The sequence below is a fragment of the Etheostoma spectabile genome, chromosome 18 (assembly GCF_008692095.1).
Source record: "Etheostoma spectabile isolate EspeVRDwgs_2016 chromosome 18, UIUC_Espe_1.0, whole genome shotgun sequence".
Taxonomy (NCBI): domain Eukaryota; kingdom Metazoa; phylum Chordata; class Actinopteri; order Perciformes; family Percidae; genus Etheostoma; species Etheostoma spectabile.
Genome location: NC_045750.1, coordinates 24,400,869 through 24,414,040, shown reverse-complemented (window position 1 = coordinate 24,414,040; position 13,172 = coordinate 24,400,869). Strand labels below are relative to the sequence as shown.

Sequence of the window (13,172 nt, the reverse complement as noted above, 5' to 3'; positions counted from 1 at the left end):
GGGGGGGGGGGGGAGAGACATGTGAACGATCGTCTTGACTCGTTCTGTTCTTGGAGCTCCAGTTCGTGCTCAGACCCAACGCGAGCAGCATTTACAGGAACATGGATCAGCATCTGCATCGCTCATGCCACATCTGGCATTTTTGACCTGCTGTACCTGCTGCGGGGCTCCAGGCTGCTTCAGCCTCATCCAATATTCAACAGAGTTAACCTGGTTAGAACCGGAGCGTTGGATGTGCTGATGGTGCACATCCGATGATTTGGTGATGTGGCCGTTGGCCCCGTGGGTGCATGTGTGCCTGCTTCCATCGAACTTAAACACCGACGGGTTTAATGGGTCGTTCCCACTCCGATCAAACCACGAGAAAACATTTTGTCGCCTTCCTGCATCTATCCCTGCAGCTCGTTTCGGTTACACTTTAAAATAATGGTACATAGATTCTCATGAATTCGTGCATGACTTCATTCATGAAAAAACATGAATTCATTCATGTAGAGCTTCATGAACAGTATGTACAAAGATTAACAGTATCTCATGCGTGATTTAATGCAGGAACAACACGGTAATTAATGCACATGATTTCTGATTTTTGAATGATTTCCATGTCCAGTCACAGCAGTGTACATATATTCTGAAGAATTGGAGTGTTGTAATCATTGTTAACAAAACATTACTTCCTCATTTCCATGTTTGTGGCCCTTCAAATGAAAGGCTGACCCTGTCCCTCTTTAACATTGATAAATAAGATATGATTAAAGGTGGCATAAATATTAAATGTATTAATAATTAAAGGAGGGGGGTGGTGAAATGACACTGAGGTCACTACATTGACACAAAAACAGTATACTGCAGAGACACTTAAACTGTAATGCCTGAGAACAACGCTCGCTCAAGTAGGATAATTATGGATTTGACTTTTTACTAACGTCTAAGTGTCTGAACACAATTTTTTTTTTTGAGGGGTCGCAAAGACGATTGCTGCTTTTCCCCACATTAATCATTTTGTATTATCAATATTAAAGATGGTCAAGGGCCACACACGAAGAAGTAATGTTTAGTTAACAATGATTAGAACACTACAGTTCAGTTTCTTTAGCCTGTCACTTTAACTACAGATATACCTATGCAGAAGACATGATCATCAATAATAAATAAGACATCATGATGATTGAAATACCTTAATTGATGCATTAATGAATGTATTGTTCCTGCATTAAGTCATACATGAGATACTGTTAATATTTGTACGTGATGTACTGATAGTTTACGAAGTACTAGTCATGCAAGAGTTCATAATAATTCATGTACCATTATAATAAAGTGTTACCTGCTTCATTTTCCCAGCTTTTGAGGCATTGGTCTCTTTTTTTATTTTGTGTCATTGCCCTAATACATGGAGGGGGAATAAAAATTCCATGTGCGCTGGTTACAGCATTTGAAGCATTACATTTTAAAAAATTCAACAGGAACATCTCTCTCCTGTGACAATGTCCCAGTTCAAGTAGTTCCACCAAAAACTGTTCACAGTCAGGTGTGTGTGTGGGAACATTAGGAACACTGCTTCTGGAAAGACACACTGCTGTTGCGGGTTTTCTTTATGTAATTACGTTGCTGAGAGCACCGCAACCCACTAATCTATTCGCCTTCATTGTATTGGGGTGGAGGTGGAGAGGATATGGTAAGTCAGTAACGTGAGTGTTTTGCACTGGAGGCCATGACACAGGTCAGTCTTCACCTCCAGCTACAGCAGCCAATCACGGGAGTGCAGATTTTTGCTCGACAGACTTCACAAACACACACTTGAAGTCGTGCACATGCATACGTATTGCACCTCCCTGGACCCCTGACGTTATTTGGGAGCCTTTGGCCTCCTGATCCTCAGCGTAGCAAATGAACAGCCTGGGAGAGAAATCATAGGATTAGCGAGGGGAAAAGTAAAAGGGAGAGCGATTATAGAGAAGCAGCTGAGATAAGAGGAAATGGTTATGGACCAGCAGTGAGATATGAATAGCTCTGAGCCCTGAGAGGCAGACTGCCAGTGTCACTGTGATATACCCAGTTAGTAAAAGTCTGCACCAGTTTTCCTCCGTCATACAGTTGATATGAATATATTTACACATAAATATTTACTCGTGCAACACATTTATTAACACGCAGACACTTGTGTTTTCTCACGAGACTAGACCAGAGATGTTTGTTTTTCATTGTCATCCGTGTGTGTCCCTATGATTTATGGGTTCATAACTGCAGAAGCAACCAAATTTCCTTCAGGATAATAATAGAGTTAAAGACGACTGAAAAACAAAGCTCCAACCCTAATATCTGACTGAACAATTAGTCGAGCGATGTACTCCTTGTACACTGAGTTAAAGCCCCTGTGGATTTCTCCGTTTAAACCTCTACTTGTCATAAAGAAGGAAATGTACTGTACTGTATGAAGGGAAGTGGAGAAGTTGGAATGATTTTTCATCTGAGACAATTTCACATGTGAATTGTGGAGAACAAGCTGCAACTTACAATTTAGATACCACGAAAGATTCAAGATTTCTTTGTCATTCCACAATACACTGTAGTAGGAAATTACGTGGAAAGTTCACAGCTTAAAAAACAACAACACAAACGATTAAAAACGTCTTAGAAAAGTCGAGATAATAGCTATATACAGTACATGGAAATAAATAAATGCCTATATGGGTGTGCAGAGCCTGTAGAGTCATATATAAATATACCAAGTCTGAAAAAAACTGAATATAAATATCTAGCTTTATACAGTTGGGAGTATAAATATCCATATGTTTTGTACTTTCTGTAATAGAGCTGTTTGGCACACAGGAAGGAGTCTGAATGAGCCTACTGAATGACCAGGGTCCTCTTGTATAAACGTTGTGTATGCTAGTTTTGATGTTTAAAAAATGAACTTGATGTGAGAATGTGCGGGCCGTCCGCAAAGTCTTTTCTGGCTCTGGAACGTGGCACATTCTACCGGAAAAGTGCCGAAAATCACCAAACATTACGAAAATACGCTTCCACTTCACTTACTGGCATATGTCTGACACTGTCTATGACAAAACACAATTATATCCGCTGAAATTCCATAAAAGAGTAATCATTCATGTGGATAATATTAAACGTCTTTCACACACTAATAATTCAGTTTGCAGGCTACTTAACCTCTGTTAAACATGAGGATGGGAAATGAATGAAAAACCCATTTCATCCTCCGTATTTCCCGTGGATGAAATATCTCACTCACTGTGCAACAATACGATCGGTACAGAAAATGCAATAGCACCTGTAGTTGCGGAGGCTCAGACAGCCATGGTGTACAGGAGGCGGGACGCACATCCCCAGGAACAAACCCCGACTTGATCCCGTGGATGATTTGTAGGCTGTGTAAATGAACGTGTACCCAGTCCACCAAACACGGGCCGTCTTGTTACTGTAGTCCTTTTTGCTGTTTAATTATTTCATCAATGCGTGGCGCAGTGGATCCGTGCGCACTGTCATCCGCCGTGGAGCCGCTGGCCTCACTAACCTGTCCTCCTCTGAGTCAGAGCTCCCACGCGCTGGACTCAGTTTCACTGAGCCTACTGACACTTAGAAAATAAATGGCATTACATCAGTGAGTTCAAACTGCTTAGTGTGCGTAACTTGGTCTGACACTGAGATGCATGTTCTGTGTCTTTTATTTTTTTTTTTTTATTTCTGCCACGGTTCGGTGCATTTACTGCCCGGTCACCATTTGCCACTCTGGCCATTTTCTTTTATTGCTTATCCGAGATGACGAACCTCCAAACAGAACATTTTTTTTTCTTGCCTCCACCTCCGTGATCAGCACCTCCAACGTCAGTCTGCAGCGGGATAACCTGTAGTGATTGGACAAAGATTGACGTCTGGGGCGCAATTAGAGTCATTTCCATATTAATTTATGGGAGGAGGCAAGGCGTAGTCTTTGGCTTTTTCCCATGCGCTCAACTTCACGTTGATTGTGATGTGTAAAGGAAGGGCCTGGCGTACGCCCGGTTTTATACATATGAATGTTTCTGTGCGTAGGTACTTTTCATGTTTTGGCCGGATGCCATCTTCTGGTATGAAATCTGCGCAATCTTTATACTTTTATATTATATATATTTTATATTTCAGGCCCCTGGTTTTCTGACCAAATATGTAGCTTCTTGCAGTGGAGCTCCCCTAACTGGTGGCTGAAAGTGCTGAGTCCACTCCACTACGATATGCAGAAAGCTGTTTATGAGTTAAAAAGCCTAATTTTATTTTTTTAAGGAAACAATTTGAATCAGCAAGTACTGCAGTTTGTATCTCTGTTGTGCAAATATATGTAGATGCATTTATAGACCTAGGTCTTCATTATAATTTTTGTTTGTTTTGTCAGCTGCCACTTTGCTGTTGTTTCCAAGATCAAGAATGTTTTTTTTTTGCCTTTTTGTTGTCGTAGATACCACTTACAGACATGGAGAACCAATGCTGGGGGAACTGTTGCACATGGCCGCACGTTATCTCCCAACTTCAACCGGGCTGAGTAACTATTAGGTGTCGGTGTGTGTGCCTCTGCAACTTCAACCACCCCAATCCCACATTGTCTCCTTGACTGTCACTGCAGCAAAGCATGGCTGGTTAAAGGAAGGTCACACAGAGCTGAAAGAGAGGTAAAAGTGGCACTAAGTGAAAGAACAGTGAGGGAAGATGAAATGGGCAGTACATATTGGAAGAAGAGTGTCCCCTGGGGTTTCAAAGAGAGAAAGGGAGAGAGAGCTGGTGCAAAGTCCCCTGTAGGTTGAGAAAGTGGGGGAGATGGAGGAAGATGGAGGTTTTAGCCACGGGGTAAAAAAAGGATGAATAGTGAAAGCAGGGTCACAGCATGGGGCAGAGAGCAGGGAGACACATGACAAGGTGAGATAAGAGCCAGCGTGACAGCGGGGAAGAGCAGGCGACAGAATCTTTCCGTTCTGTCTTGATCTTTCCATCAACCTCTTGTCTTCTTCTTGTGTGTGTTTGTGTGTGATTGTGTGTCCCACCATGAGGTAAAGCATGGGCGGTGTGCCCCTGTCACAGATTTCATTTGGTTGAAGTTCAGGGATATTTTCAGCACACAATTCACAGCCTGCGATGACTGAAACCTCCTGAGAGATTTAATACTGGGCTCCATCCAGATGTTACAATTGTAGTGTCTGTTCACGCTCAATGCACGCTGCCATACTGCTTCACTCATCTCCTCTTTCACTGAAGAGTTCTTTGTTGCTGTTCTAATGGACCATTTCAGGCATTTTTTAAAGCGCCAGTAGTCAATATTTCTATTAATATGTTAATGGCCAAACCTACAGAGAATTCTGCAGTCCAGGAAGGTTTTAGCAGCTTGCTTTTTTCCAGATTTTATGGCCTGCACCTTTTACTGTTCTTTGGTTTACTCTCACTAATGTTAACAATGTCATTACCAGATGCAGCAGGCAGAAAACGCCACTGCCAAACGGCAGATGGACAAAGTGATTGACTAGCTAGGGAGCATGGTGGAGTGTTTAGCACAGGACTTTTTCAATGTGTTTAAGTGGTAAACGCCTGCACACAGGGATAGAAAAAGAATGAAACAGTACTTCCATCAAAGTACAAATTAGAACTGCACGGTGGTCAAAAGTAGAAGCCTATGGTAGATCATCCATGTAAGAATTTATGTATGGGGCTTTGTATGTTTCCTCTATGCAGGGTGTTGCTCAAAAGTTGTGCTCAGTTGATCTTTTGCCTGAAGGTAGACAGGTTAAAAATATACCAGAAATATAACAAAAGGTCAGTAACAATCAGGAGAAGCAGACATTTCCTTCCCAAACTGCCATGGGTATAAACTCCGTCAGGATAAAAAAAAAAAAACACGAGCTGTCAAGACTTCCCCAACCGCTCGGCTCCATCCTTCGATCCTCCATCCCTTTATCCCTCTATCCAGCTCCCATCAAACCTCCGGCTGACTGACAGCCGTCCCTGTGAGGCTTCCTTTCGGGAGAAAAAAAAACACACAAACGCACACACACCAACGCAACCATCTGATCCGATGCCGTGAATGCCCCGACCGCGGTGCCGCTCTCATGTTTTGTTGCGATCTGACAGGCCGGAGTTGGCTTGTGTTAGCTTGTGAATGTGTCCAGGGCTTCAGGGGTCAGAGCTGCGCTGCAGCCTCGAATGCCCAGATGTGTACTCCCCCTGACGTGTCTGGCCAAGTGGAAAGCGCCAGAAACAACCCTGCACATGTTCACTAGGTGATAATAAAGACCTGCATGTGCACAGACATACAATTCGGCACGTTGAAGCAGCATGTGCAATTGCTTAATCCTAATCAGACACTGTGGGAGCTCAAGTAGGCTTGGTGGAGGAAAACAATTCTATGCAGGAAAAACAAAAGGAATGACTCCCGTTTTGTAGTCGTCGGTTTCATGTTAACATTGTCGGAGGAATTTTAGTATTTGTACATCTTTCAACGTGTTTAAAGATGGAATTGAATACTTTATTCTGAACAATGTAAATATATACAGATATTAAAACTACATTGATTGATGTGCACACGGGGAAAAAAAGTCCCAAATTGGCTCAGACACAGTCACAGAAACTTTGCCAAGTTAATTGAGGCAGTCAGTATCAACAAACTGAAGCAGCTTATAGGATGAAAGAAAAGGAGATGAAAAGAGATGAAAATGTAATCCTATAAAGGCAGCTAAAACAGTCAAACTTAAAATCCAATGAAGTTGAAAAATTGCATGCGACAAAGAGAAATATGGGGTACAAACACACACTGCAATGGCAGCAAACTAATCACCAGGTAGAACAATAGCAGAGCAGAGTCAATGTAATGAATGTGTAGGTTCGGTTGGAGGCTCATGACAGGGAAAGCAAAGTTGCTGTTTTCACTGAATTATTTCCTTCTGTAGCTGTGACTGTCCTACAAAACTGCACTCCCATTTATTAGCTGCATATCCAAGGTCTGTTGGAGGTCTTGAGCGCCGTTTGGAGTCTGGGGCGCGATGCCACGGATCTGTAAAAACCGGCCCATGATGGGAACAAATTCAAATCTTTTTTAGAAGCGCTCCAAGTTCGCACGTCTTTTACACGCTGCCAGAAAGGGCGGAACGACTCCTTTGCCCTCCATATATTGACATCATTGTCCCTTTTTTTTATTTTTTTTGTTTTTTATAGCTTGTGTACCTTCATTCTCACAGCGACGCTGTCACAATTTCTCCTTGAGCCAGCACTTTTCTTTTTTCTCTTCCCGGCCTTCGCAGAGGAACACGTTCTTGAAATCTCACCGAGGAAAAGCGCCCGTCAGCTTTAAGCTGTCCACTAAGACTAAGCTGTATGTCCACGATACGTCTGTGGCAGTGCTTACTGCTCCTTCTGTTTGCTCAGCCTTCACCAAAGCCCATTGTAGTTTTTTTTGTATCTTTCTCCTCTTTTACCCTTTTGCTCTTCTTAGAGAAAAACTCTGTTTTATCGGCTTTGAAAGAAAATGGAAAAAAACAAGGGCAGTTTTTTTTTTAAAAAAAAAGAAGGCAAAGACAGCCGCCTATGGATGTCTGTCAGGCGAGTGTCAGAAAAAAATCGATCCGAGCTGATGAACCAGTAGTTGGGGAGTGTATGAAGATTAGTTTTCCCTCCCTGCCCTCTCTTTCGCTCTCTCTTAAATTCCCTCTTTGTTTCCCTCCCGCTCTCTCTCTTTCTCCCCCCCTTCTCACACCGTCTCTATCTCTCCCTGTCGCCCTCCCTTCCCTCACTGGCTCGCCTCCCTGTGCCCACCCGCCTGCCTGCTGCAGCTTCCAAACACACAGCTCATTTCTGTCTGGCTGCTCGTCGTCTTGCCTGCTCACTGGAGCCTGCTGCTGAAGACCGAGAGGACCTGAGACGCGCATGTGGCAGCCTGCCAACCTGTTTGTGTGTTTTGGATCACTGGTGTCTTTATCCAGCAGCTCTGAGTGTGTGTGTGTGTGTGTGTATGTGTGTGTGTGTTTGTTTGTGTGTGTGTGTGGAGATCGGCCGAGGACCAATAGAGATGAGTGCTGAATGCGCTCAAGTATTAATCACACAAGGTCCTCGAGTGTGTGTGTGTGTGTGTGTGTGTATGAGACCAGTCACATCACCACGTGCAAATGTAAACAAATTGATTCTCACCTATTGATTTTTCGATTCTCTAATGCCACCCTCAAGCACAGTGTATGTTTCACCAGGAGTGTGAGGACATGTGTAGGAAGCGGGAATAAGAGAGCTGAGCTGCAACCAAACTAATGGCAGCCCCATCAGTCTAGGTAATTAAGTTGTACTTTTCCCATTGAACTCGGTAGTTTCCTGTGACCAAGAGGAAACTTTTCTACTTTGCATTTCGTTTTGCATTTCCTCGACAAGCTTATTGACTCTGGGACAGCCAAAGCCTGCTGAATTCAAAAGAGCACACTTAAAATGTATGGCTGGTTGTGTTTGTTAGTTTTCACGCAACCTATCAAGGTTCTATGAAAAGTTATTTAGGGCACCATTATAACTGGAGATGTATACAAATGTCCACTTTGTCCTTGAAAGCAAAAGGTATATGTATGTGTATATATGTGTGTATATGTGTGTGTGTGTGTATATATATATATATATATATATATATATAAAATAAAACATCAGGCAACATGCCACCAAACATTATGCCTCCTAGTTCCAAAGAAGCTTTGATTCAATCTCGGCTCTTATTTACTTGTGGAAACCTTCCCTGATGGCCTGCTTTCTACCACCTCTTTCCTCCCTTGTCCACCCCAATCATCCTCTTCCCCCGTCCTCCTCCTGTTCCTTTGTCCTCTAGGTGTAGCGGAGGTGATAGTTCTGGTGGGAGGGCGTCAGGCGATCGGGATGAACCAGCGCTCCCTGACAGCCGTCACCTGTTTTAACCCCCAGAGCAGTAAGTGGTACCCGCTGGCCAGCCTGCCCTTCTACGACCGCGAGTTCTTCAGTGTCATCTCGGCGGGAGACAACATCTACCTGTCAGGTGAGCTGAATCGCCCACTCCGGCGGCACAATTGTAGCTTTCCCGCTGCAGTTATTTAATGGCACAGAGCAGCAGGACCGTAGATGCCATCGGTTTCTCGCACCGTAGCAGTGAAAGGACATCCTTGCATCCAGGACCACTTCACATGAACCACGGTAGTTAAAACACTTGCAGTCAAATTAAGTACATTATCATACAATTTGTTCAAATGAATATTGTGAACACACTCATTGGCCCTTAAATGGAGTCTTTAGATTTAAAAGATAGTATACGCCAATAATTCACTCAAACATCTTGCTGATTTTGCCATACCTACATAGTTTGTTGCCACTCTAGCAGCACGTCTCTGTGGATGGCAATGTCAATCAGTCGCTCCACCCACCCCTTTGGTCTGGGCTGAATTAACTCCACAATTATTGGATGGATTGCCATCACACTTTGTACAGATATCCATGGTCCCCCCAGAGGATGAATCCCACTGACTTTAGTGTTCCCCTAATTTTTCAGGGAAAATATAGATTGACCTTTTGTGGTTTTTAGGGAAATGTTTCAACAGCTATTAGATGGATGGCAATGAAATTCAGTACAGACAATCATAACTTCCAATTTGTCCGATACTTTTATGACTAAATACCTGCAAAATGAATGACATCAACCTCAGCTATATATGTGTGTTTGCTAATTATCAAATGTTAGCATTAGCGAACGTTGCTAAACACAAAAATAGTAACGTTGCTAACATTAGAGCATCACAGAGCTGCGGGCAAGGCTCCAGTCTGTAATCTGGTTATAATAAAACTCCACAACGTTCCCCAAAGTTTTCAGACTTGACGTGCAGAGGTGATGAACAGACTTTCCCTCTCTCGATCTTATCGCGGAAACAAATTGATAACGTTATTTTCAAGGTAAAAAAGATCAGAGAAATCTGTGTCTGGTCCCTGACCTTGTTTGACGAAGTCCCATTCATCACACTGAATCTTGACAAAGTTCTCCACACTTTCATTCATAGACACTTAGCGAGGACATTTTCACTTTATGACAGATGATTTGACAAAGTGAAGCTGACCCGGGCCATCCCCAGCTTCTTGTGACCTTTGCAGAAACAGTGGAAGAGTTGTAAAGCGGGGGGCTGCCCCCAACGCATGCTCATCTCTTGCTTTAAAACTCGACCCTGCCCATCACTGCAGACCACCTTGAAGTATTTATTTTCAGAAAGTCCTTATTATATAGAGTGTTTTCACTATTTACCTTTTTTGGAGCATTTCCTTGAACCTTTTTGTACTGTGTGGCGTTACAGTCGCTGCAGTGTTCTGCGGTTTATTTAGTTCCATAGTGGCATGCTGTGCACTCTGTAACTCCCTCAATGAAAAACCTTTAAGTTGTTCCTCCAGAGCTAGACTGAATTTCTCCCTCCACGGCCCATTTGTGTGAGAATCCTGCACGGCACTCAGACCCTGACATTGCACCGTGGAAATTCCGCAGGATTTGTCCTGCGTGTACCTTTCCTCTCCCTCTTTTCATATAAATGTAAATTTATGTTTGGGCAATGGAACAGGTATGCATGTGTCCGCTGGGATTCAGACAGCCAGTGGGGAAATCAGAGGTGTTCTAGCCAGCCAATCAACAGGCTCCGGTCTGTAACCCCCCTTTCACTCTGAGCAGGGTCACTGAGTCACCGCTGGTGTTACATGTCGGACTACACAGCTAACAGGGCTGTTTCGAAGAGCTCTGAAACACGTACAGTCCTGACGGTTGGCTGGTTGACTAGTCAACACAGCAGCAAAACAACTTTCAGGCAGTTGGTGTGTCACTTGTTCAGTGCAGATTTTAATATAGAAAATGGTTTGAAGAAATAATAGTTTGCATGTATACATAACCTCCCTGCTATATACAGGTAGAAGTCATACAGACCTTTTTAACCAGACCTATTAGTTCCAGCTACTAATGGTACTAAAACAAAACTAGGAGCTTTTTAGTTCCTTTTACACTTCTGTTTGCGTTTCCACTGCAATTGAGGGACACTTGATGATTTAAAAAAACAATGGTGAGAATTTGACACAAGGACTTACTTACTGTATGTCTTAGTGGATGTAATAAATGAACAAAGAGGTGGAAAAGGAGCCTGAGTGCATGACTCCCAAGCAGATCCTACAGGAACAGAATTTAGTCAAAAACCAGGAAAGGTTCCTGTGTTCCTACAAAGGTTCTTGGTTCCCTGGGAAAGTTGAAAGCGAATCTCCCCCCCCCCCCCTAAATCACCCTGCCTACCCACTTTCATAACTCTTTTTCAATACATTTCAGGGGGCACAGAGTCTGGTGTGATGCTGGCTGATGTATGGTGCTACATGTCCCTGCTGGACAACTGGAATCTGGTGTCCCGGATGAACGTGGCCCGCTGCAGACACAACAGCCTGGTCTACGACGGCAAACTGTACACCATCGGAGGACTGGGCGTATCGGGGAACCTGGACCACGTGGAGAGGTAAGGGTCACGTAACATAAACAGCAGCACGTCTCCGAACATCAGGCCCTTCCAGCGGCTCACCGCACAGTCCCACACAGCTCCAACCACAGAGAGCTTTGTGTGGTGTGTGTGTGTGTGTGTGTGTGTGCGTGTTTTTGGTGCGTGGTGTGTGGTGTGTGTGTTTTGTGTGTGTGTGTGTGGTGTGTGTGTTGTGTTTGTGGACAATTCTCCAAGTAGGTGGATGCTGAGCAATCCAGTTTGAGCAAATAAATATTCACTCTGCGCAGAAAAAAGGTGGCAGATGGTGTGGCATGCAGTAGTGCGGTGCAGCATATTGCAGAAGTGGTTGGACAGGTTTGTTAGCATTTTCTGTGAGAGCAAAAGGTGCAGAGGAACGATTCGAAGCCGGAGTATATTAAATGGTCCCAGCTGTGAGTGTTGTTGTGGAGCGACGGAGCCTCTTACTTGTTGTAGAGTGGTGCATGAGTGAGAGGATTTGCTTTCAGAGAGCAGAGTGGTGTACCGTGTCTGATTCCATCCACTTCAGCATCGACACATCAGCGACACTTCATTTGAAGGTCGCCCATAGTGGCCTATTCAGCAAAGTCTCTTTTGTCTCATTTCTTTCTGTATTTGTCGAAACTTTTCAGTACTAAACTAGCCCTGGAACCCACACCAATCCAATCGAATATGTATCAAGATTCTGTCACTGGATTGACTATTTTATGCCTAAAATGTTTTCAGGAATACATTTTAGCGTCAGGTTTAGCTGTAATTTAATGAAAGTTTATGACCCGGCTACCATTTTTTTTTCCTGCTTCAAAGCTAACCAAGCACCACCCCAACTTGCATGTGTTGCTACGTTGCTCCGATTGGTTGTAGGTCTATCTAATTGCAACCAAAGGCATTTTTCGTCTGCGCCGTTGAAAATTACCTGAGAGGTATTTGCTAATTATTTTGGCAATGCCAGACTACTATAAAACCAGACGTAGACGGTGTCCTCAAGGAGTATAATGAATTCCTCGTGGCAAAGAACCTGAATAGGGATTGTCCAGATTTAATCATTTGATTCATATAGCTTGAGTTTTGCACTGCTCCCCATTTCTTATTTTTCCCTGTAACCTGGACTGATGAGTGCGTTTCGGCAGAGAAAGGGGGCTACCTCCCCTGCACGGCAGAGCGAGGAAAAAACCAAAGCAATCAAAAGAACATTACTGAGTATATTAGAGCAGGCCGCTGCCGCTCATTACCTAGCAGCTCAATTGATCTCCAAAGCTGTTGGCAATGCACAACAGTCCTCCAAATGAAACAGCCTAATTTGATATTTCCCCGTAATGCTGCCATACAGTGCCGTTATGACAGGGAGTAGATGGAATATTTGCCCCGTAATGGAAACGCATTTGATTCCTCTGTCTCTGAGCTGCTTAATTTGAGAGCTCTCGCTGCATCTAGGGCATTCACGGCTCCAAAGAAATGAGCGTTTCACTGTGTAATGTGTTTGTATGGGTTGCTCCGCCTGTGCCCTTGTGTGCGTTTTTGTGCAATCATGAAGCTTCTCCGAGGCCCTCAGCAACTGGACTCAATTATCAGCGCTGTAAAACTTTAACCTACTTTGCCTCTCTCCAAGAACTGCCAGAGGCCTTCTCTGCTTGGTATTACTGCCCCAGTGCTGCACTCTCGAAGCTTACCCCCCCC

General features: G+C 43.8%; 1 protein-coding gene across 5 annotated transcripts in view; it reads left to right on the top strand.

The window, feature by feature from the left end:
• The window catches only part of klhl29 (kelch like family member 29), a 225,089-nt gene that overhangs the window by 173,618 nt on the left and 38,299 nt on the right, over window positions 1-13,172 (top strand). For all 5 annotated transcript variants that reach the window (XM_032543533.1, XM_032543535.1, XM_032543537.1 and 2 more), the window contains 2 exons: window positions 8,831-9,013; window positions 11,315-11,495. In XM_032543533.1, the coding sequence (XP_032399424.1) occupies window positions 8,831-9,013; window positions 11,315-11,495 (364 nt within the window). The remainder of the gene's footprint in view (window positions 1-8,830; window positions 9,014-11,314; window positions 11,496-13,172) is intronic.